General features: G+C 44.5%; 1 protein-coding gene across 8 annotated transcripts in view; it reads right to left on the bottom strand.

Moving 5' to 3' along the window:
* Positions 1-7,646: 7,646 nt before the first annotated feature.
* The window catches only part of pleca (plectin a), an 87,873-nt gene continuing 69,746 nt past the window's right edge, over positions 7,647-25,773 (bottom strand). For all 8 annotated transcript variants that reach the window (XM_084484888.1, XM_084484889.1, XM_084484892.1 and 5 more), the window contains 10 exons: positions 24,979-25,136; positions 24,269-24,447; positions 23,196-23,334; positions 22,151-22,507; positions 21,162-21,245; positions 20,948-21,052; positions 20,621-20,719; positions 15,945-19,295; positions 8,767-15,695; positions 7,647-8,673 (listed from right to left, as the gene is read on the bottom strand). In XM_084484888.1, the coding sequence (XP_084341014.1) occupies positions 9,489-15,695; positions 15,945-19,295; positions 20,621-20,719; positions 20,948-21,052; positions 21,162-21,245; positions 22,151-22,507; positions 23,196-23,334; positions 24,269-24,447; positions 24,979-25,136 (10,679 nt within the window). In that variant the 3' untranslated portion in view covers positions 7,647-8,673; positions 8,767-9,488. The remainder of the gene's footprint in view (positions 8,674-8,766; positions 15,696-15,944; positions 19,296-20,620; positions 20,720-20,947; positions 21,053-21,161; positions 21,246-22,150; positions 22,508-23,195; positions 23,335-24,268; positions 24,448-24,978; positions 25,137-25,773) is intronic.

Genomic DNA, 25,773 nt, shown 5'->3' with positions numbered 1-25,773 from the left:
CTGTCAGCCGATTGGTCGCAGAATGCCAGGAATTCCGTTGGATCTCAGCCTATCCCCTAGCCATTGTTTTGTCCAAGAATAACATTTTGTGCAGCAGAGACATGTCCTTGAGTAAACATGTTCAATGCTGAGTAGTGGGTTTTTTGCTAGTTTGATACATTTTTGAGTAGGAATTTCACTGTTGTATTCAACTTGTATTGAAAAGTGGTATATAAATAAAGGTATCATTTTTCATTGTATAAGTCAAATAATAAAGGTATACAGGTACGTATGTGGTCCCACAGGAAATAGTTATTATTAAGTATGCGGTGGTTAATCATAGTAAACCTCATGAATCCCTGAATCTCTTCCTCTGTAGTAAAGAGCCCTGCAGATGACACTATGTGTGTTTATGTATGTGCTTCTGCTCACACATGGGGACGGCTCCCTAGCTGTCGTTCACTGTGCTTAAGATGCTCTTGGTGTGACCCCTTATCTCTCCTCACAGAGTAAGCCAAGCACTGACATGAAAACAGAGAGAAAGGGTGAGGCTGTTAAACAAGTGTGTCCCGTGCCCGGCGGGTTTTCAGGGGATAGTCACATTCCAAGAGAGATGGGGGGGGGGGTGGGACATTTCAACAGTGTTGAAATGTCGTTTGTTTAATCACCAGTGACATCATAAATGCGGGACGATTGGTGTGTATGGACTATGACTCCTGTCTGTTAGGATGGTTAGGACTCAAACAGATGCCAAGATATGAATCAGCCAATGGAGTAGACTAAATACAGATGCTGAGAGATTAATCACGCAACAAAGTGCACTAAGACACCTCACACTGTTCTGTCACCAGCCCCTGGAGCTAAATTTGGAGTTCTGCAGTATTTCACACCCAACTCAGCAATTACACCAACAGTGTAATTATACTATTAGCTAAAGTCACACCCAGTAGATCTTATCACAGATGTCCATCACCTATGTAAAACAGACCTCCTTACTCATTAGTAATTGATTACTAACGATAATCCCATTAAATAACATTAGATAATTTCTTGATTTTATGTCAAATAACAGTGGCTTATATAGAACAAATGATACATTAATGATCAGGCAACTGAAGTTTGGCTCACATCCAGTCAGAATCAGTGAGCTACCAGAATTATTCAGCTACCAGAATCCATCCAACCAGCACCAGATTCAGTCCAATAGAATCAAGATGCAGCCCCAAGCTTTCTGGAAAATGTCCATGTAAATTATTATTTGATCTTCACAGAACAGGCACGGCACATTCTATTACCTCGTCTTTAACCTCTTCCATTCTTCCCTGGTTATATAAAAGGCTGGGATACATCTGCTGTTTACCCCTGAGCCAAATCCAACACAAACCCAGAAAGGTTGGACACCACCGGCACAGCAAAAACCTATTGGGAGAAATATTGCTGTGTTGGGTGTGGAAAATTCCCAGAATGCATTAATCACAGCACAGTTGGAGATTGAGCAATCACATTCATGAACGTAGGCACTGAAAGATGACATCATCCAAAATTACTTTGTTTTCTTGTATGTCCAGGTTTTATGCCAAAAGCTGGCATAAAAAAACAGAAGCAATGTGTACACACAATGAAATGCTGTTTCTGCTAAGTGATATAACTTATGTTCTGCTGTACTAATATGAGCTTCCATAACAATATAAAACAATCCACTAACCTGTGTTCTGATTCCTATACTGAACAAGCTCTCTCTTTCTAAGAAAGTTGGTGAGGCTATGTTAACTTTTAATTTTAAACAAATGTCTTGTTCTTATTGTGTTATTTCACTTATTAAGCAGTAAGCACACACACACACACACACACACACACACACACACACACACACACACACACACACACACACACACACACACACACACACACACACACACACACACACACACACACATTGTCGGTATGCACGAAAGTGCTCCATTAATAAAGTTTGATTTGAATACGTTTTGATTGTAGGCCTATGCTTCGATTGTTCGCAGCTTGTTCAGAGGTTCAGCTGTGTATACCATTGGGTAAAAGTGTCCGCCAAATGATTAGGCATAAATGTAATTATTGTAGGTGTGCACAATTTAAAATGAAACATAATGTTGTGCGGATTGTCGATATATGCATACAGTGCTTGCCAAGACCTTTAAATCTGTAAACTCTTCTAAACTCTTCTAAACTTGTGAAGTGTAGAGTTTCAGAGACAGGTCTGGGGCATTCGGGCATTTCGACTTTTCAGATCAAAGCAGTACTTATTGAATAGTTGAGCTGTTCACAATTTTACCTCCAGGCTTGAGATCATCTGTACTGTAGTCATAGACCTCTTTTCCCTGTAAAGGGGAAATAAACCAAATAATCTTCGCTTGACTTAACAATATAGTATAAAACAGGAACAAAAGGCATTTAAGTCATTATGAGTCATTGAACTTCAAGTTCAATAAGTTGCATTTTAGGATTGATCGTCACACTTCTTGGCCATTCTTCCTTGCTAAGAAGTGTGTTTAAGTGCTGAATATCATACTGTGGGATTTTGAACTTAAGATCTGTCCCACATACGGAACAATCTGCACCATTTTCCAACAGAAGGATGTAGTATTAGAGAAAGTATTATAAAGGACCCATTGACACATGAATACTACACCACTAGAGAGGTACTCGAGAAGTCGTCAGTTTTTCCACTTTGAAAATAAAACCCAGTGGAAATATAATTATCACCCCCCCAGCCTTTCCTCCTTGCCTCCTTCTCGCCCTCCATTCTGGTAGTTCTCTTAGACCCTGGAATGTTCCCCTATTGTCCAGCCAGCCAATCCCCTGCCACACCCACACTCTGATCTGTGGAGACAGAGGGAGAACCCTCTCACTCAGGCATGCATCTGGAGCTCTGCTTAAAGCAAGACGGATGTGTGTGTCCGTCACCTTCAGGAAAACGACCACAACAACAGCTGCAGCAACATCCGTGGAAATAAGGAAGGGTAGAAGGGTACATTTATTCATTATTTAGATTTTACATTTTCATGCATTCTAGTAGACCCTTACTCACCTATGTTTTTTTAAATATGAACTTGATTTAAACATGCGCGCGCACACGTACGCACGCACACACCCACACAGGCGCGCGCGCGCACACACACACACACACACACACACACACACACACACACACACACACACACACACACACACACACACACACACACACACACACACACACACACACACACACACACACACACTGCTCCCTGGTTTCACATTGTCATGTCATTAAACACACAGCAATATTTCAAATCTTGGCAGTTCCTCTCCTATAAAATATCGAACTCACACCTGTTTTGCACTTTATTCATCATGGTAAACCGTTCACTGAAGTCAGGGTCGTTCGTCATAACTACACCCATCAATTGGATTAACGCGTTCCTCCCACCATCCGGGCTGGTGTCCGCCGCGCTGCAGGTTCCTCATTATCAGCTCGTGTTATCTCGGCCGCTCCCGACAAGTCGACGGACTAGTTTGTACAGGCATACCTTTGAGGGCGGCTGAGCCTGCTCGTTGATCGAGTTGGGTTAGGTTTGTGACACGGTTAGGTTTAATCCCCCTGTTCCAGTTCCGAGGAATAATGCTTTGTCTCGGGTGTCATCTTTTTTAAAAATCTCAACCCAAAGGAATGCATTAGACCGATAAAATTCAAAACACAATTAAATTTTATTTACGAAGAACCATGCCAGACCGCATCAGTTGGATGGCAGCCATTCACACGCTTGTATAGGCTTACGTGCTGATATTATTCGACAAGATGGTTTGAAAGAAATAGGATTTGGGAAGAATAGGCTACTGAGAGGCATCTGGAAGATACAATTCTGTCTTATTTAGTTAGGCTACTTTACTTCTTCTACTTCTAGGCCTACTTTACTTTACTTTTTACTTCTTTAGTTATGTTATATTTGTGCAAGCGTTTATTTTGTGTGTTGAGTAACTATGCACAATGTTTACCTACTGATGTTCAATATTGACTTTATAGACATTTACACAACCTTATCACCAGGGATGGACTGGGACAAAAAATTGCGGGACTTTGGGATGGAGAGGCCTTTTATGAGACCGCAGGAATAGCGCGCGTAGAATTTTGCCACTGTGTAAAATAATATAAACTAGTCCTTATCCGTGGATATGTGCATTGCAACTACATGTCAATGTTGGGATGTGCATGTGTTTAGAATTTTGTGAAGATCACTGGGAAATATTTTATAAGCAATCTTGTCCATGTATAAAATATTAGAAATTGCATGTGCCTAGAAAGGTAAATCAAGGCTGAAAATGATCTAAATAGTGCAAGATACAATTATTTTAGTGGAATGAAGAAAAGTGGGAAAGAATTGTCATATCTAACAACATACAAAGTGTCACGACCGGGCTAGGATACAGGGCGCAGATGCAGGGTTTTGGGGGTTCTTCAATAAAAGTCTTTATTGACAGAATCAGGTAAGATAATTCCAGGACCGAGTAACAAAAACAGGCTATGAAAATTAACTCAACTAAGGTTGTCCTAGGGAGAAACAAGACTACAAAAGATACAAAATAATAATCACTCCACTAAGAGGAGGAAAACACAAAAGACTATGAAACGTCTATAAGAACTGAAACTCTCCTGAAAACTGGAGGCACTAATTTATGAAAACGTGAGCAAACAAAAGATCACTCCAAATGGAGAAAACAAAAGGCTATGAAAACATTAACTAAGGAACTAAACTATGCTTTGAAACTTACAACTGAAAATCACTCTTCTTCGAGGAACCGGAACAAAAACCAAAAGCGACCAAAGGCGAATGCAGAGCAGAGACAAGACTGTGGTTGGTAGGAGTGAACGTACGTGGGTATGAACAAAGACGAACACACTGACACAAGACAAAGGGAGACGCCGACTCAAATACACAGGGTAACAGGGAACAGGTGGAAACACTCAGCAGGCAATCAGACCAAGACACATGAGGAAGGGCAAGTGACCTGAAACGAGAGGAGAGTTACTTTTCAAAATAAAACAGGAAATGACAGGACAAGACATGGAGACAGGACAAAAACCCAACTTGACCTCACCGCGGTGTGACACAAAGATGTCACATTGTCTGCCCCTCACTGCTGGTTACTGCTTCACATAAATCACAAATCAATCTTTTTTTTAACCAATGTTTGCAATGACAATATAGAAAAATGGCTCTGTCAGTCTCTGGCCAGGTATATATTGAGGGGCTATGTGACATTTCAGAGTGATAGTTCAAGCCGTTTAGGAGAAAAATGAGGACACACACACACACACACACACACACACACACACACACACACACACACACACACACACACACACACACACACACACACACAGACAGACTTTCCTTGATTGATATAGTTGGATTTATATAGTTAGAGAAAACAAACAGCTTGTCATCAAAATAATCTGGATGTAGAGCTCGCTCTGCTTCCTCTCTGCTGGACCCTGAATCTGGGTTAGTTTAAGTTTAAGTTTAATTAGTTTAAGTCTTATTATATTGCCAAACATGCCCGCTAGCGCACCTGTCATAGCTATGCTGCTGTGTCCTGTTCCTGCCTTATCATTGGTCTCGCTGACAGGGGCGTCAACCTTGGCTTTTCCACGGAAAAGGTCGGTTAATTTAGCACATTTGGCTGCGTCTTGCTCTAACATTTTTTTTTCTTTTCAACCTCAACTTCTGAGCGCCAACCCAATTATTTTTCCTCTCCACCACCTTTTTTCCTTTTTGACATTTTTCGTATTTCTGTGTAACTGAGATTAACTGGAAGTAAGTGACCGCCGTGTGTCAGGCTGAGCCAATCAGAAATGACAGACCGCGGAGCAGTCCAAGTCTGGAGGGGTCGTTCGGCCGCTCGCTTTGCCCCCATACACTGTGGGGGTAAACCCCCCTCTAAATTGATAGTAATACATCGGCCCCGTTTTACCGTCAGGCCAGAGCTCCGTTTCGCGCTGTAAGCAAATATCCAGCAGGCCAGCCCAAATCACGGCTTACTTAACTTGTTCTATTTTTTAACATCTTCAATTGAAAAAAATATAATAATATAATATAATATAATAATAAAAAATAATAAAAAATAATAAAATAAAAAAAAATACGGCCGGCCGGCTCGGCCTGAAATCGTCCGGCCATTCGGGAAATCTCCCGAACCTCCCGATGGCCAGTCCGCCCCTGCTTATCACAGATGAAGGGCGAATTGTGCGTTAAAATGCGTTTTTTTTTTAAGTTAAATAATTATTAGACATAGGCCTACTATATTAGCATTAACTACAGTTGAGGGAAAAAATATAGAAATCAACATTCAAAAGAGTAGGCCTAGGCCTAGCCTAAAATTACAGTTGGATTTACTAAAACATTATTAAACTGCTTGCAAGAGACATTTTAAAAACGGTTAATAATGTTTAATGACATAAATGTTATGTTAAATGAGACAATTCATAATGGCGTTGTAAACACTTAAATTAATAAGTTAATCATTTATTTGCGATATTCATTTCCTTATTGCTTTTTCATATTGTAATTCAGTTCCCACGCTACGTTAACAAAGACTGCAAAGGGATAGTGAATCTACCGAGATGTAACAAGAACTCTCTGTAGGAAATTGGCTGTAGGTTTGCATAGTAGCCTAGATATCGCCTGAGCTGCGCTGTTCAGTGGAACGTCAACGGCGCCGCCATCTTGCCGCGGGGTAACCTGAATGAATGAGTGATTGACTGGTAAAGGACCTCTGCCCCGTCGACGTTCATTCATTCAGGTGGGTGGTTACCCCGCGGTAAGATGGCGGCATTGTTGACGCATGCTTAGAAGCCGAATGCGATATCTAGTCAGTATTATATATCTATGGTAGGTTTGCATCAACGTGGTCTTCAGCCAGGGGATGCCGATAAGGTATCTATCAGGCATGGGCGTAATGGCAAGCCACCTCCCGGCCACATGTATTTGTTGTGTGGGGAACCTTCTGGGACCTTTGCGGCACGCAGTATTCCGCTATTAAGCGAACTTTTTCGAATCAAATCATTTTCTACAAACAAAATTAATTTTCTTATTCAATATGTCCCTAGGCACCTCTGTGCTAATTTAACGTGTTTTTACCATAGTATTTTGTAATAATTAGATGCTAAAGTAATCGCCAATACGTATCATGTATATTAAATGTACCTATATATGCAGTAATATATTACTATATAATCACTCCCTCTCCCTTCCTCCCTTTAACACTCACTCGCTCACAACAGAGCAAACCAACAAACCAAAGTAGGTCAAAGGAGTTCAAATGCCCTAAACAAATTGAAAACACAAAACATTTCTCAATAATCTCTCCCTTCTGTGCCTGTCCAACCCCTCCCTACCACCAACCAACACACATATCTACAAATATGTGGAATGTAACATGAATAATGGAGTGAGACAGAATCTATGGTTGACAATGTATAAAGATAATGTATTATATTAGATAGTTTATTGTATGGCTATTTAACGAAGTCCATACTACTGTTCTTTGATTTATTTTCATAGCACAATTTGTCCTCTATAGACACGTGCTGTATGTCTAGTTGTTTAAGGATAATACAGAACAATCATACAATCAAGACAAACATCCTGTAACTGGATATATCACTTTCAGTGTTTATTTACATTTCTTATGGCGTTAAAATAATTTTTCGCTGTTGAACTATAAATACACCATTTTAAACAAGGCCTGATAACCTATTTTATTAAAATACATCCTTCAAACCTTTTTTTATAACGTAAAAGAAAAAAATAAGGATAAAATTGTGTCATTTCCGATTTTTCAGTTAATAAAACATGCAAAGGCAAAAAAATAGAATATGTCAAGCAACTGTATATTCATAGAATGTGATGCTGTATGAAGGAAAATCTGACATAAAAAAAGACGCATAAGCTGGTAAAAACAGATACAGAATCGGTTGCCATGGTGATGAAGCTTTGCACTCTTTCCCCAAATTATGCAAACCGACCCCATTCCAGCACTCTGTTTTCTTTACAGCAATAGTAAATCAAACCATTAAACAATCAAGATATTTTTCTTGAAGAGGAAAAACAAAAAACACAAATACCGAGGCAAAACTGTGATACGTATTAAAACACATTGCATATAATAATTACACATTCAAACCATGTGAAGCCCTCTGCAAATGTGGATATTATTATTGACAGTGAATCTAGTTGCTATTGTGTTAAGATATGAACAGCCATGGCTGCAAGGAAGCGTAGCCGATTGATTACACTTTATTTAACAGAACCATAGGTGGCGTGCTCATCTTTCAGTCATGCAACGAGCGGTTTACACCTCCGCCATCTCTTCTGACTTTCACCGTGTTAGTAAAGACTCTAGTTTATGAGGCACTTAGCATGGCTACAGCCTACCGGAAGCAGTTCATTTTTGTACTTTAATGCATTCAAATAAAAACACAGAATTAGATGTAACATTGAAAAATGACGACAAAACAGAGTAAGGATCTCGTCAAAAGTGAAAACAGAGGACGCTTTGCGGTGGAGGTGTCCCTGTGTAGTGTGGGGATTCAGTCTGGGCTTGGGTCCGAAACAAGGCCTCGGCAAACAGAGTTTAGTGGAAGACAGCGGAGAAGAAGAATTCTGGAGGAAGCATCTGAACAAACAAAGGATGGGAGTAGACAAAAAAAGTAAGGAATCACACCAAACACGTGACAAACATGAAAACGGTTATTCTTATGCTACTTACATATCCAGGGAGTCGTGAAGTCTGGGAAGTAGCTTGTCTGTTGCAATCTGGATCTGTGATAAACAGTTTTTGGCGACCTGGTGATTTTCCTCATGGTTGTTTCCTTGTAATCCAGCGAATAATTGTTGTTGTTTTGGTGCCAACTTGTTCTTGATGAGCAATTAAACACACCTGGCATTTGTTCAAGTTGGTCGGGCAAGAATGTAGTATTTCAGACTTTTTCTGCTCTGCAGATCGGCATCCCATCTTTTTTTGTCTAATACTCGTTATAAATACACATATACATAGCTCTGCTCAACTGTTTTTACACACAGAATTCCATGATCAGCATCTCAAAGCAATAAATGGATATGGAGGTTTTTGGTTATATAATATGGCTGAAGAGAGCCCTCGTATGCTTGGAATTTTTTCAAAAACACAAGAAACGTAAAAGCAAACTTCGAAAAATAAATGGAAGCTTCGCAATAAGCACTCTTAAATCAGGGAAAAAAATATCACTACATCTTCTTTGAATGTACGTCAACATAGAGTTTTAAAAACTTGTCAGTTTGTGAAAAGACTATTCCTCAATTAACTAAAATAGCTCCTATCCCATTCCAGCCAGACACAGAGCAGAGTGAAGCCATTGTCCTTGTATGTAAAGTGAGGATTAAGATAAGCACTGTGGTTGTAATGTGGCTAACATATTCTCAACTGAGAACATTTCCATTCTGTTCCAGAGATCAGTATCGGCGACCATAGCTTGGTGAGCTGTAGGAGGCGGAGGACGAGGAAAAGGTGGTGCTGAAACTGGACCCTGTTGCGTCAAAACTGCCTCTTCTCGAGCCAGACCTGGAGCCTGTCCTTGAACCGGTCCGTGACCCAGAGGCTGAGCCAGACCCGCTAACACTGTAAGGACTGTAAAGGCCTTTGCTTGATTGAGAAGATGCCTCCAGTAGTCGCAGACCAGAACCTTCTTCTACCATGCTTCGATCCAATGCATCCTTGTAAGAGATCTTCAGCTTGGTTTTGGGGCATGTGAGATACTTGGAGTACGCACTCACATCTCTGAGTTTCGTTGCAGTGCGTGTGTCCAAGGTGCCCTTTTTCAGAGCATCATCTATGGAGACCCTGCCGGTTACTTCTGGCTCAATCAATCCACCAGTGAGATATTGAACTTCCAGGAATCGTTGACCAGCCTCGTAGTATAGCCAGCCTTTCTTCAGAGCTTGGGCTGCTGACATCCTGGTTTTGGTCCTGGGATCCTCAAAGCCATTGTAAGCCTTCTGAGCCAGATTGATGCGGTCCACCATGATCTTATCAACAAGGCCCTCGTTCATTGCGTCTGTAACGGCATACTTCTCACCGGTGTTAGGGTCAATGATGCCTCCTGTGCAGGCCTGGGCTTCCAGCAACCGTTGACCTGTGATATTGTCTACAAGGTTCCTGTGAATGGCCTCTGTGATGGACACCTTCTCCAGTGTGTCTGTGTCCAGGATACCAGCGACTGGGCCGCTCTCCTCTGTCGGGTCATTCCATGTAACGGCTGGGGTTTTTATCACGGGCAATGGACTATTGGAGTAAGATGAAGTGGAGCCAAATGATGACGAGCGAGACCTGGTACCACTCATGTTTCCAGAGAGCATGTCTGCAAACTCTGTGATGGACAGGCTTCCGGCCCTGTACTGATCCAGAGCTGACTTGTCGATGAGACCCTTCAGTATGGCGTCGTCGATATCATACTGCCGCCCTGACCTTCTGTCGATGATGACCGATTTGACCACTCCATCTGACTGGGTGTTTGTAATTTCCTCCCATTCACATTCCTGCTCTGCCAGCTCCTGGTAGGTCTGCTGGTCAATGAGTCCCTTCTGATACGCCTCGTACACAGTCATCTCCTTGCCCGTCTCAGGGTCGACGATAACCACCCTGCGTTTGCGCACGGATGACTTGGAGGATGTCTTCCTCTCGCGCTTCTTTTCTTTCATCAGCAGAAGGGCTAGGCCCGTCTCTGGGTCAGTCATGCACCTCTCCATGAGCTGCAGGTAGGTGAGATTCTCCTCCGTGTTGGGGTCAAAGAAACCCTTGGTGTCGTCCGACGGGTCGGTGAGAATTTCGTTCATCTCTTGGTCGAAGAGGGCGCGTTCATACGCTGCTTCAACAGGCAAGCGATGGCTCTGCTCTGGGTCGATGATTCCCCCGGTGGCAATCTGAGCTTCCAACAGGCGGATTCCATGATCCTTTAGGATGAGTCCCTTCTTCATTGCCTGGAAGAGTGAGATGACCTTGCCGGAGTAGGGATCCTTGTAGCCTGTTACTGCACGTTCAGCAGATAGTAGTTTGTCCTTAAACTCTGGGCCTACAACTCCCATTTTGACTGCATCGTGGACGTTAAGCTTCAGGTTCTTGATGGGATCGATGACGTATCCCGTGGCGGCTTGAGCTTCTAGAAGCTCAAAGGCGGTTCCTGGTCTGATCATGTTCTTCTTCATGGCTTGGTAGATTGACAGACGATCCTTGCTGGATTCCACGTAGACCCCGGCAATACAGCTGGTTCCCTCCAGGAACTTCTTCAGGGCTCGGCTGACCTCTTCCACCGAGATCAAACCCTCCATGAGGTCGTCGTACATCTTCTGATCGATGATCTGAGAGCGAAGGAGCTCGTCAATGGTGATCTGCTTCCTGAGACCTTTGAAGAGAAGATTTCTGTCTGCCAGAGACAACAAACGCAAGCCACTCTCTTTATCCAGTTTGCATCTTTTTAACAGCTGGCCGTAGGACTGTTTCTCATCGGTGGTGGGATCAGTGTAACCACGCACGTCGCCGAAAGGGTCGGATATCTTGTCGTGCGTCTCCTTGTTGATGTATCCTCGTTGCATGGCAACATCTATAGGGAGGTGGAAGTAATATTCGGGATCCAGCAACCCACCGGTCGCAATCTGTGCCTCCAAAAGCCTCAGAGCATACTCTTCAGGCACAAGATCCTTTTTCACGGCCTGGAAAAGAGAAATAACTTTGCCGCTGTATGGATCCTTGTAACCCGTCACTGCCCTCTCTGCGGAGAGAAGTTTGTCGTGGATTTCAGGACCTACAAGTCCTTTGCGAACTGCCTCATCGACCGTGAGAAGTTCATCTTTCACTGGATCGACCATGAATCCTGTGGCTGCTTGGGCTTCGAGGAGGTTGAGTGCAATCTCAGCGCTTATTAGTCCTCTCTTCATAGCCTGGTAAATGCTAATTTTAGGAGGGTTGTCTGACATGATTCCAGCAATGCAGCCAGTACCGAAAAGATACTTTTTCACTGAGGGCGTTTCCATGACTTCACGTGGTGTCAGCTTCTCTTGCTTCAGCAAGTTGTATGTTTGCAGGTCAATAATGCGAGCATTGTACAGCTCTTCAATTGTCACTCTTCTCCTTATAACATCGCATGACATGCTTTGCTCCGTCTTCAGAACTTCCCTTTGTTCGATGATTTCGATGATGATGATAAGCATCCTGTCCTTTGAGATCTTCCCTGAGCGATACTGTTCTAAGAGACGGCGCCTTTCCTCTTCGGGAAGCATATTTGAGCCCATGACATCCCACAACGTCATCGCTTTTCCGGCCCCACCTTCCTGAGGAATATTAATTTCTGTGTTCGCTAGCTCAGCCTGGGCTTGCTCCTCTGTGTACTGATAAGATGTTTCAGTTGGTGCAGGAACTTCAGCCTTTGTCAGACGCAGGTAGCACAGGCCAGAATCAGGATCTTGTGTAGATTTCTCTAGCAGTTGCTTGTAGGTAACACTCTCATTGGTGTTGGGATCGGTGAAGCCTTTAACGTCACCAGAAGGCTCGCTAAAGGATTTGGCCATCTGTTTGTTGAGACAGCCACGCTGAATTGCCACGTCAGTGGGTACACGATGGCTGCTGACTGGATCAATGATACCACCTGTAGTCAACTGAGCTTCCAGAAGGGGAATGGCATGCTCTCGTAGGACTAGTTCCTTCTTCATGGCTTGGAACAGTGAGATCTTGTTGCCGGTGTATGGGTCTTTGTATCCGGTCACCGCCTTTTCAGCTGAGAGAAGCTTTTCATGAAGCTCCGGGCCAACAACTCCTTCCTTTACAGCATCGTCAACGGTAAACTTCTGATTTTTGATAGCATCAATCATGAAACCTGTGGCAGCTTGGGCCTCCAGCAGTGAAAGACCAGTGCTTTGTTGTAAAGTGTTGTTTTTCATTGCTTGGTAAATGCTTAGTTTTTCCTTTGATTTCTCCATAAGGACACCAGCAATGCAGTCTGTTCCCTGCAAGTACTTCTTGACCTTGTCAGTGTTACTTACTTCTTTAGGTTGCTTCTTGCCCTCTTGGAGTTGATCAAATGTAGCCTTATCAATGATGTTGGCGTCAAATAGTGAGCTGGCAGTGACAGGGGAACGAAGTCCCTTAAAGCAGGTCTTTTCTTTCGCTACCTCCTCTCGTTCCTCAACCATAGTAACAACAAGGGTAATCAGCCGTTCAATCGTCACGTATCCCGTTCTGTACTGTCGAATCAGCTCTATTCTTTGCACCTCTGTGATGTACTCAGAATTGATGATCTCCCAAATTGTGACTTTTCTTCCCTTGAATGGTCCATAATCTAGTTCCATGGTGGCATGGTCCAAAGCCTCCTGAGTTTTAGCTTCAGTCATTTGCTGAGGGGCCTCCTTTGACTTGATTGCTTTTTTGGAAGGAAGTGGAAGTAGAGGAAGCCCAGTCTCTTTGTCTGAGATACATTTCTTCAGGAGCTGAGCGTAGGATGCCTCTTCCTGCGAGTTGGGATCGTAGAACACTTTGGTTTCATCCGTGTTTTTGTTCAGGCTATTGCTCATTTCATCGTTGAAATATCCCCGTTTGCAGGCGACCTCGTGAGGAATACGATAGCTTTTAACCGGGTCAATCACTCCTCCAGTGGAGATCTGTGCTTCAAGCAGACGGATGCCATGGTCTTTCTTTATAAGGCCCTTGGTCATGGCTTCGAACAGAGATACAGTTTTCCCCGTGTATGGGTCTTTGTAGCCATTGACTGCCCTTTCAGCTGACAGAAGTTTTTCATGGAGCTCAGGACCAACCAGCCCTGACTTAACGGCTTCATCGACGGTGACTTTCTCATTTTTGACCGGGTCAATTATGAATCCAGTCGCTGCTTGGGCTTCGAGAAGATTCACTGCGGTGTCCGGTGACAGAAGCTCCTTCTTCATAGCTTCATAGAAAGGCATTTTTTTCTTGTTTGATTCATTCACCACCCCAGCGATGCTGTGTGTTCCTTTAAGCGCCTTCTTTACTGAATCGCTTTCAGAGATTTCCTTGACCGTGATCTCTCCATTGCTTAACTTGTTGAACACGTCTTTAGTGATGACCTTGGCTTCCAAAAGTTCACTGGCAGACACTTGGTTCCTCAGACCTTCGAAAACATTTTCATTCTTCTTCTCCTTGTCTTCCATGACAGTAATGACAATTTTAATTATCTTTTCCACTGTGATTTTTCCAGTTTTGTACTGACGAATCAATTCCCTCCTTTGTTCAATAGTAAAATATTCAGAATTAATGACTTCCCAAATAGTGACTGTTTTCCCTTTGAATCTCCCAAAAGGCATGGTGACATTTGACTTGCTGAGTAAATCCTGAGTCTCTTTATCTGTGTATGTGGACTCACTTTGAGCTGCTCTCTCCGTTACTGGTAGGACCAACAGGCCTGTTTCTGCATCCTTAGAACACTTATCTAGGAGCTGTTTGTAGGTCAGATGTTCCAGAGTGCTGGGATCAATGAATAACTTGCAATCTTCACTTGGCTCAGTGAGTTTTTTATTAATTTCTTCATCAAACTGACCCTGGGTGTAGGCCAATTGAAGAGGAACTCTATGACTGTTGACGGGGTCAATAATCCCTCCCGTGGCAAGCTGTACATCCATTAGTTTTACGGCTTGGTCCCTTTCAATGAGTCCCTTCTTCATAGCCTCAAAGACTGAGATCTTGACCCCAGTGAAGGGATCTTTAAAGCCAGTGGCTGCTCTCTCCGCTGAGAGCATCTTGTTATGGAGTTCAGGGCCTATGAGCTCTTCCTTTACAGCCTCATCCACAGACAACACTTTGTTTCTGTGTGGATCCACTATGTACCCAGTAGCCGCCTGAGCTTCCAAGAGCATTTCGGCAGTGTTGGGATCAATCTTCTTCTCTTTCATGGCCTGATAGACACTCATTTTCTGTTTGGACGGGGTCAAAATGGCCCCAAGACAGTTCTGGCCCTTAAGACATGATCTAACCTTATCTGTTTTCCCCAATTCTTGAGCAGTGACCTTGCCTTTTTTCAGTTTGTCAAACTCCTTTTTGGTGAGAACACCAATGTCATGGAGTCTTCCGGCTGGAACCTTCTCCCTGATTCCATCAAAGGCTAAATGTGAATCCATATCTTTCTTTGCGCTGTCTCCTTCATCTGAGCCATTGAACACTTTCTTAGTGGTATCCACGGTAACAGCAACAATATTCTCTTGAGGGATACCAGATTGAACAGCAGTCACCTTGGTCTGTGATGGGGCTGGTTTTGGAGCAACCTCAAGCTCATGCAGTTTCTCCTTGAGCTTCTTGTTCTCCTCCGCCAAAGTCTTCTCTTGATCAAGACGCCTCTTCTCAAGCTCCTCCATCTCTTTCTGTTTCTTTTTCATCTCGTCCTCTGCGTTCTTTTGCTTTTTCAAAGCGGCATCCATGGCGGCCTGAAGTTTCTTGTTCTCCTCTTCCATTTGCTTCTTCTGACGTTCCTGCTCGTCCTTCAGGGCCTTGGCCTTTGCCACCTCGTCTGCAAACTGCTTCTCCAGCTTGTTCTTCTCCTCTTCGATGCCCTTCTCTCTTTTGAGCAGCAGCGCCTTCTCCGAGAGGAATGACTGCTGGAGACTCGATGTCTCTTGCTTCATTTGCTCCCGCTGGGCATCGGCCATCTGTTTACAAAAATAAGAACAAAAACAATAGTGAGATATTAATAAAACATATTTTTGAATCTTATAAGAGGATCTGACGATTGGAAATGCCAGAAGTAAACAAAATATCATGCAATGTGTACATTGCATTAACTTGCATTTAGATGAAGCAAAAATGTCAGTGTTAAAATATGTAAAAACTCAATGGTAAATACATTTATAAAACAAATCATGATTACCAAAGATACTTTTAAGTATTTGTTTCCATACCTTTTTAGATTTGTTCTGAAGTTCCTCAGCCTCCCTTTTCAATTGCTCCCTCTCCTTTTCAAGGTCGGTGATGGCTTTCCGCAAGTCAACGGCCTCCTTGGTGCTCTGCAGTCTCTGCACCTCCAGCTTCTCCACCACAACCTTTTCCTGAGCAAGCGATTCTTTCTGCTGAAGTTGAACTCTTATTGTCTCTGCTTGAATCTTGAACTTCTTTGCCTCCTCCTCAGCCTTTGTCTGTGCTAGGCTGAGCTCCTTCACCCTCAGTTTCAGTTTCTCTGCCTCAGCTGAGACATCGAGCTGCCTCTTGCGCTCCGCCTCGAGGGATTTCTGGAACCCTTCGGTCTCCTCGTCCAGGCGCTGCTGCATCAGTTTTTTGTCCTCCAGTAATTTCTGAGCATTTTCCTGTGCCTGGTTCTTCTGTTTCTGGAGCTCCACAGCCTGTGCTTTCAGTTTGGTAGCTTCTTGGATCGCCTGCATCTTTTCTTTCAGCATCTTCTCTGCAAGGACCCGCTGTTCGGCGAGGTCCGCCTCCGCGATCTGCCTCAGCCTCGCCGTTTCCTGAGCTTCCACGCTAAGCCTGGCGGCCTCCTCTGCGAGGCTCTTCATCTTCTCGGCTTCCTCCGCAAGGAACTTTTGTGTGCCGTCTTTGTCCTTCTTTATCAGACGCTTATTTTCCACCTCGATCTTCAGCTTGAGTTTCAACAGCTCCTCCATCTGGCTCTTGACTTTGGTGAGCTCCTCTTCCACCTGGGCTTTTTGTTTGACAGCGTCGCTGACCTCGGCCTTGAGGCGCTGCAGCTCTTCATCCAGGACAGACTTCTGCTTGTCGGTCTCATCTAGTCGAAGTTTAACCTTCGTCAACTCCTGCTCAACAACGGACTTCTGCTTGAGTGTTTTCTCTGCGTGTTTTTTGTGCTTGGCCATCTCGGCGTCTGCCTGCTTTTTCTGTTCTAGAGCTGCTGCCTCGGCCTCTGCCCGCTTGGCGGCCTCCTGTTCTGCCTCCTTTCTAAGTCGCTCTGCGTCCTTTTGAGCCTCGGCTTGTTTGGTAGCCTCAGCCTCTGCGGCCTTCTTCTGCTTTTCAGCCTCTTCGGCTTTCTGCCGAAGCGACGCAGCCTCCTTTTCAGCTTTTTTCTTTGCCTTTTCTGCAGCCAGGGCAAGTTTCTTGGCGTTTTCATACTCCTCTTTCAGTTTATCCTGTGCCAGAGTGTCCTCTTTCTTCTGGTTGAGAACATCCTGTGCATTCAGTTCTGCGGCAGTGCATTTCTGTGCAGCCTCCTTTGCCAGGACGATCTGTTTCTCAGCCTCTTTGTCTGCCTGGTCCTTCTGCTTTTTTGCTTCGGCGGCCTTCGCCTTGAGGCGCTCGACTTCTTCCTGAGCTACTTTACGTTGTCGAGCTGCTTCTTGCTCTGCGGCGGAGATCCTCTTGACCTTCTCCTCTGCCTCTTTCCTCTTCTTCTCTTCCTCAGAAGCAAGCGTCTTCATTTTGTCCGCCTCTGCCTCGGCTTTGAGCTTGCTCTTTTGGCTCTCCTCCGCAATGGTCTTGAGCTTGTTTAACTCCTGCTCCAAGTCTAGCTTACCCTTTGAGGCCTTCTCAAAGTTGATCTTAATGATGTGGATCTCCTCTTCGACCACCTTTCTCTGGCGAATGGTTTCTTCCACAATCTGCTTCTGCCTCACAAGTTCAGAATCAGAAGAGGTCTTCAGCAGTGTGATTTTCTCCTCTATGTCCTGCTTGTGTTGAGAAGCCTGGTCTTCCAGCAACTTCCTTTGATAGGCCTCCTCCTCTGCTTTGCGTTTCAGCCTTTCATTCTCTGCTTCTTTGTCCTTCAGAGCGATCTCTGCTTCAGTCTTCAGACGAGTTGCCTCGTTTATAGTGGCCAGCTTTTCCTTGAGTATCTTCTCAGCCTCAGCCCTCTGGCGAGCGGCCTCCTCCTCCGCCACCTGCCTCTGCTTCTTGGCCTCCTCTACCACGGACCTGAGCCGGGCCGCCTCATCCGCTAGATGCTTCATCTTCACCACCTCCGCTTCGAGCAGCTGCTTGCTCTTCTCGGTGCTGGACATCGACTCGGACTCCGCCTTGTTCTTCAGCTTGAGAAGCTCGTCCATCTCACCCCGGACCTTTGCCAGCTCGTCCTCCAGCTGTTTCCTCTGGTTCTGTGCAGAATTCACCTCGTTCTTGAGACGCTGAAGCTCATTGTCCAGCAGGGCCCTCTGTTGCTCGGCGTGCTCAAAGTCAGCCTTCAGTCGTATGCATTCCTGCTCCGCAGACAGTTTCTGTTGGGCTGTTTGTTCCGCCAACTTCCTCTGTTTCTCCAGCTCCTTCTCCGCGTTGTCCTTCTGCTTGAGGGCCACCTCCTCGGCCTTGGCCTTTTTCTTGGCGTCCTTCTCGGCGTCCACCTTCTGCCGCTCGGCCTCCTCCTGGGCCTGGCTCTTCTTGAGGGCCTCCTCCTCGGCCTGGAGCCTCAGGCGTAGAGCCTCGTTGGCCTTCTGCCGCCACATCTCCAGCTCCTTCTCTGCATTTTCCCGGGCATTGTTGGCCTCCTCCTGCTGCTTCTTGAGCAGCTCGGCCTCCCCCTGCAGCTGAAGGACGGTGCCCTGCTCCCTCTTCAGAGACTCCGCCAGTCGGGTCGCCTGCTCGTCGAATGCCATGCGTTTGCTCTGCAGCTCCGTGGCGGCGGTCTTCTGTGCCACCTCCTCGACCAGCATCACCTGCCTTTTCTGCTCCTCCTCTGCCTGTTTCATGCGCCTCTCCGCCTCCTCTGCCTGCATTTTGAACTTCTGCAGGTCGTCCATGGCCTTCTGCTTCTGCTTGGAAGCCTCCTTCTCCGCCTCGGATTTGCGCTTGAGCTCCTCCTCTGCATTCTTCTTCTTCTGCGTCTCCTCGGCCACCTGCTTCCTTAGCCTTTCTGCCTCGTCCTGCGCCGCTTTGCGTAGCTTCTCCGCCTCGTTGGCCATGTTCTTGAGCTGGCCCAGCTCCCCTTCGGCAGTGGACTTCTGCCTTATGGTGGTCTCCAGCTGGAGTCGTATGATGTGGATCTCCTCTTCGATCTTGGTGCGACTCAGCAGGGCTTCCTCCACCTGCTGGTTCTTGGACTTGATCTCCTGCTCCGAGAGGCTCTTGAGCTGATGGAGCTCCACCTGGATGTTCTGCTTCTGTTTCTCTGCGTCCACGGCCACGTCTTGCCTCCGGTTCACCTCATCGTTCATCTGCTGTTTCAGGGCTTGGGCCTCCTGCTGGGCCGTGGCCACGGCTTGAGCATGAGCATCGGCCAGCTGCTTCTGCTTCTCCAGCTCCGCCTCCATCTCGGCCAGCTTTCTCTTCTCCTCTTCCTTCAGTTTCTCAGTGGCTTTCTGCATTGGTACAAGCAAAGAGAGAGAGGGCACAGGGGGAAAATACTATATTAGGAATTACATAGAGGTATTATAGCTCCTTCACAGCTGTCACGTCCAAATGTCCAATATATGAAAATTACGGAAATGGTTAACAATCTATAAATGTTGATACGTATTAGTACATGTATATTGATACATACAAGTTATACTTCATTTAATATACACACAGGATGATCCTCACATCACGACACAACACAGACCTGGAACCACAATCACTTCATGCAAGAGATATTTTGAGTAATTTTTATCACTTGACATCCCCATTATGTATTATGTATGTATCTTCACTTGAAGGTGCAAATACTGACATAGGGAACTCTCTTTTCTAATAATATGTTTTATAAACGAATGAACCTCTGGACCTTTAAGATTCAAGTTTTCTTATCTGTACTCCCACTTTGCATACAAGCAGCATGCAAAGTGGGCATGGCTGGGGTGACAGCGACAGTTGGAATAGTAAGGGAAGCCACTGAGGACAGGATGTTCTGTAATAAACAACGCTTTAGCAGGTATTACTAACACTGCATCATTCCATGGTGATAGAATACATAAATACGAGGAAGCCTGCTGAGACAAAGCCAAGGGTGACATGACGTCACTAATGGTTAGGTGAATTAGATAGACGTCGAGAGATGCAAGTATTGATGGTTATATGTATGCATGTTCAGTATATGAAATTCCTAGAGGGAAGATTTAGAATTCATGGGAACCTATCCTACTTTATACAAATAAAGAACAAGTAGGTAAATGGATGGTCAAATGTTCTTCTATCTGAAGATAGAATACAAAAAGTCAAACAATTTTCAGCCAATTGTGAAAGAGCTTCATATTACAGTAACCCTAATTATACTATATATATATATAATTCAGATAGGCTCCTTTAAATCCCAAACCTTCTCTTTGAACCGGGTACGCAGGTCTGATGGAAGAGGGCTTTTATTTTGTTAATACCTGCCGCTTAAGGGTTTACTCATGTCTTTAGCGCCCAAACATGACTAACATTCATCATGACAAAGCACTGGCAAGCAGTTAGGGAAGCAAAGAAGATACCATGTTAGATAGTAGAGGAAAGGGGGGTAAATGAAAGGCTCATCAGGAAGGAAAAGTACATTTGAAGAGAAGCCTCAACACCCATACTTTAAAGAGCAACCAAATACGCAAATTGCACAGTACCCCACAAGGTAACAAAAAGGTAACTGGAATTTGAATTATTGTATTATTATTGGCTCCAGTGAATGGCAATGAATCCCAATGACCACACAATAAGACAACCATGTCATTACCTCCTCGTCCTCTAGGCGGCGCTGGGTGTTGATGATGAACAGGATGTACTGGCTGTTGAGTGTCATCAGTTCGCTGTAGCGCGTCCGCAGGGTCACGTACTGGAGGACACGGGAGGGAAAACAAACGTCTCAGACCTCAATGTTAACACCGAAAACGTAACACTACATCCGCCATTTTTACTTTTTAAAAGGGTAACTACTTAAAAGCGGATTTTAGAATGAACACATTGAAAGAAATCTAACACTCAATAAAACACACACAGAAGTGTCAACCATGGACGTCAACAATATGTGAAAGCGCAAATGAAGGTCGCCACGGTGACTGACCTCTTGGATGATGTCATCAGAGGCCGACTCCATCTTGGTCTTCTTCAGGGGAGAAGCGATGGGATCCTGCATAGCTTTATAGGTCACCACCTGAAGTTCATAGTCCTGTAAAAGTAAACCCAAAAGTATTAACACATCAACTCAGGAAACCATGAGGGGAGAGTGGTGTTGTTTCATATATAAGAACGGTAAAAACAACATGATTATTCCATACCTTGACTGCATCAATGTATGCTTTAGCATATTTCTGGCAATCTTCGATTTTTTCTTTGTTGGTCTCAATCTCCTCCTGGAGTATCTGTTAACAAAAACAAAAATAAGTTTATACAGGTAATATGAGTTATGTTTCTCTCTAATTTGAATTTCAAGGATATCGTTTCATTTGGAGGAAGTGTTTATCCACAGCGTCTTATGATACTCGGAGTGCCTATAGTCTTAGCATTAGCTGTCCAAGTGGAAACCCAACCCCTGACCGTGGCAGTGTTACCCCCCCTTAAGTTAACATTTCACATGAACTAGTTCAAAGTTCAGTTCATACAAAAGAAAATTAATAAATTTACGTAGTTTTACAAAGTTCACCAATTCAGTTTTGAACTAGTTCATGTTCAGTTCATTAACAGTTTATTCAGAAACCGAAGAAAAACTGTTGGAGTGAGTATTCTGTGCTTATCTTTTAAAATTAATCCTCTCCATTACCTGCTGCCCATCACTACAATCCCAAATTGCTGTGGATTTTATTTGTACAGTACACCTGTTTCAATCATCACAACTAAGGCAGTAACTCTATTTAATAAACATGTAATCTGGACCTAAGCATCAATTCTGAATGTCACAAAATCTGAACTAGTTCAAGTTCAAAATATGTTAAGTTCAGTTCAAAGTTCATAGAAAAATGAACTTGTTCAATTAACTATTAATTAGTTATTTTGAACTAGTTCATGCACAACACTGCAGTTGAGACATAGGGGACCACCATGCTACATTCTATTGCAGCTACTAGCTATATTTAAACGAGCTGGGCTACCTTCTCCTGCCTGAGCTGCTACCATCTACTTGGCTACCAGCAACATCTAAACATGCTATGCTCCAACATTTAAACGTGCTGGGCTACAACATTTAAACAAGCTAGGCTACAATGTCTAAACAAGCTAGGCTACAACATCTAAACGAGCTGGGCTACAGCATCCAAACAAACTGGGCTACCTTCTCCTGTTTGAGCTGCTGGCCGAGGGCCTTGCCGTCTCCGATGGGCAGGGCCTGGATGTCCTCCTGCCGCTGCTTGGCCTCCCGGAGCCACACCATCAGCTCCTCGTAGCTGCCGTGGTACGAGCGCATCTGGCGGCCCAGCAGCTCCAGCTCCCGCTGCCTCAGGTCCATCTGCACGAACACGGCCTGCCAGCGCTCCAGCAGCCCGCCTACCAGATGGCGGTAGTGCTCCAGGTCGGCGTCGCGCTCGCTATGCACGCGCGTCATGCGCTCGTTGATGCCACCCGCCTTCTTCAGCTCGTCCTGCAGGCGGTCGAACACCTCCTGGTCCTCCTCCGCCTCCGCCCGCATTTTCTGTGAGGAGGAGGAGGTGGTGGTGGAGGGTAAGGAGGAGGAGGAGGATGGTAATGGTGCTACCATGAAGAGCAGCTGTTAGCAAAGTGGCCACTAACATAGAGATGCTAGCATAGTCACTGCTAGCATCAACAGTGGCGGTGTGCATCGTGGCTTTTAGCACAGCTGCTGCTATAAGGAGCAGCCGCTAGCAAATTGGCTGCTAGCATAGAGATGCTAGCGTAGTCACTGCTAGCACAGTGGCGGCGAGCATCGTGGCTTTTAGCGCAATGGTGTTAGAATTAGTGGGGGATAGCATCACATCATATGGAGTAGCTCCTAGGATAATGGCCACTAGCATAGTAATGCTGGTCAATGCTAACATAGTTATGGCGGGCACCATGGCCTCTAGCACAATGATGCTAGCATAATGATGCTAGTCACTGGTAGCATATTGGCGGTGAGCTCCATGGTCTCCAGCATACTAGTGACTGATGACCACCACTGTTGGTTTTACATAAATGATTAAGTTATGTATTGCTATGTGGAAACAGATAATCTGACAGTTGTGACGAGGCTATCAAAGTAGGCCATCAAGCCAATTTACATGTGTAAACTTGATCCTCTTGATAACGTCCTCCGTAGAAACTAGATGAACGAGATAGATCATGAACACATCGTTCCTACGCACGGTTCCTCCTCCGCGTACCTTGAGCTGGCTGCGGTAGTTTTCCACCTCCTTCTTGTCCGTGGGAACCTTGTTGACATCACGCAGACGGGTCTCGTAGGTCTTCAGCGTGTCTTCGGCGTCCTTGGTGTTTCGTATCACCACGTCGATGGTCTTCAGTCTGAGGGAGGGCACATTGTAAACAACCGTACACCCTGTGTTGTCATATCTGGGTGAGAGGCATCTAAGGTGTGTGTCAGTGGTTACATTACAGTGAGTGAGTAGGTGTGTGAGTGATTGAGTGAGTAAGAGTGTGCTAGTGAATACACAAATGTACAGGAGTACATTTGTGAATAATCATGAAATGAAGCGAATGAGCTACAGTAGAATTTGAAATCATAATCAACCCTCATTGCCAATATTGCACTTTACAAATGATGTCATAGTTTGTATCTGAAGCTCTATTACGACTTTATCTTTAACTGTCTCTCTGTGTCCTGTATTTTATTCCATTGTGCTCAGTACTGTGAAGCCAAAGCCAAATACCCAGAAATAGAGAGGAAATATAAACTCATCTAATCTAATCTAATCTAAATTGATCCAATCTGATCTCATCTACTCTACTATCATCTAATCTAATCTAGTCTAATCTAAGTGAGCTAGCGCATTGGAGGAGGTGACGGAGGAAACAGTTTTTTTCACCACGTTGTTCGGAGGCTCAACTCCCCTCTCTCCCTTCCCTCCGCTATGCCCCCACGAACTCTGGACTTTGAAACCCCCTCCCATCTGCCCCCAAGATCCCTGGACCTTTTACTTTTCTTACTTTTCTCTTTTTAATTGTTATTTATACATACCGTATTGTTTTGCCTACTTTGCACTATACAGACCATTTTGCACTATTTAGAATTTAGAATCAATTTATTGTAAATATTACTTATCTTATTATTATTATTTAATTTACCAATTTTATTTTATACTTAAATGCAACACGGGTCAGAGACAAATGAAATTTCGGTTCTTCTATTTGTCTTGTAAATTTGTTGTAATTGACAATAAAGCTGACATTGACTTTGACTTTGAGGAGGTGACGAAGGAGGTGGGGTTCAGGGCCTTACTTGTCCAGGTAGACAGAGGACAGGCTGTAGACGTGCTCCATCTTGTTGAGGGTGAAGTCGAGCTCGGAGCGCAGCAGGGGGGCGGTGCTTGTCTCCTGGGGGGACGCCAGCACCTCCTCCGTCTTCTCCGTCACCCCACTCAGCTCCTTCCTCAGACCCTCCAGCTCCGACTGGACTTTCTGTGTACAACACATGAGGAGAGGGTGTAGAGACTTTAAGTTGTTTCTTTCATATTGAATGAGAGCTAGCCCGCCACACACACACACACACACACACACACACACACACACACACACAGACACAGACACACACAGACACACACACACACACACACACACACACACACACACGACAGACAGACAGACACTACTACACTACTAACGGAATAATACATTAAACCCCTTTTCACATTTTGTAACTTAAATCTGCTAGAGTTTAAGACTAGCATCCCTCAAAACATGGCTTTTTAAAACCACTTCAGTCACTTTTTAAACTACTTATACCACACTTATCTTAGAAAATAACATCAATTTGTTTCACACTTGTGTGTACGTTATGTTGACTTTTATCGATGTTAAGTGTCTCTTAGAAAAGCAGTATTTCAGAAGAGGATTATCATTAACCAAATGCCCTTAAATGATATCCCACCCCCGACCCCTCCAGCCCTGTCCCTCGGGGATGACATCATCCGGGGAGGACGTTGTCCTTACCATCTGCTCGGCCGTCTTGAGGGCGCAGGCCTTCAGGGGCTCCTTGTCCACGGGCTGACGGAGGCGGGTGACGGTGCGGTTCTCACAGCCCTCCAGCCTCAGGCGGAGGTCCTTGATGCGGGTCAGGTACACCTTGCACATGGACTCCTCCTGCTCACCTGCTCGGGTGGGGGAGACACAAGGCGTGAGTGTGTGAGCGGCGTGGGTGTGGTTCAGAGTGATGGTGTGCGTGGGGGCGTGGTTAGGAGTTTCTGACTGTTTTTAGTGGTTGGTGTTGTTGATGTTTTGGGAGGAATCAGAAATGAAGAGTTTCATTGCAGAAGGGAGATTTACAGATAACTGTAAATTCATTACATTTATTGGTATTGATATAAATATAATGATCCAAGCAATCCAGTATGACAACTGAAACCGAAATAACTGCTTTACATGTTATCATATTGTTTAATGTGTAATTATTTGAATTTTTATTAATTTTAAGAAAAATAAAAAAAAATAAAAAAAATAAAAGAATTCCCTGGTCGACAACAAAACCCTTCAAGAGAAAGTGTGTGTAATTTACACATTCATCAGAGTCAGAAGTGACTATAAATGTTCATTTGATTGGCTGAAGGCACCAGTGTGATTGTGGTGTCTTGATTAGTGAGTGGAGGTTTAATCAAACAGTAAGCGTTCACAGTTAAACATTAACACACACAGGGGTGGGAGGAAACACACACACACTGATTCATGCAGAATTCGCTGCACATCAATTATCAATTAAACACTTTTTTGACACTGATTGGCATAATCAGA

This window comes from Micromesistius poutassou (assembly GCF_964030765.1).
Source record: "Micromesistius poutassou genome assembly, chromosome: 20".
NCBI lineage: Eukaryota > Metazoa > Chordata > Actinopteri > Gadiformes > Gadidae > Micromesistius > Micromesistius poutassou.
Note: the sequence above shows the minus strand (reverse complement) of the source record. Positions and strands in the feature narration are given on the sequence as shown.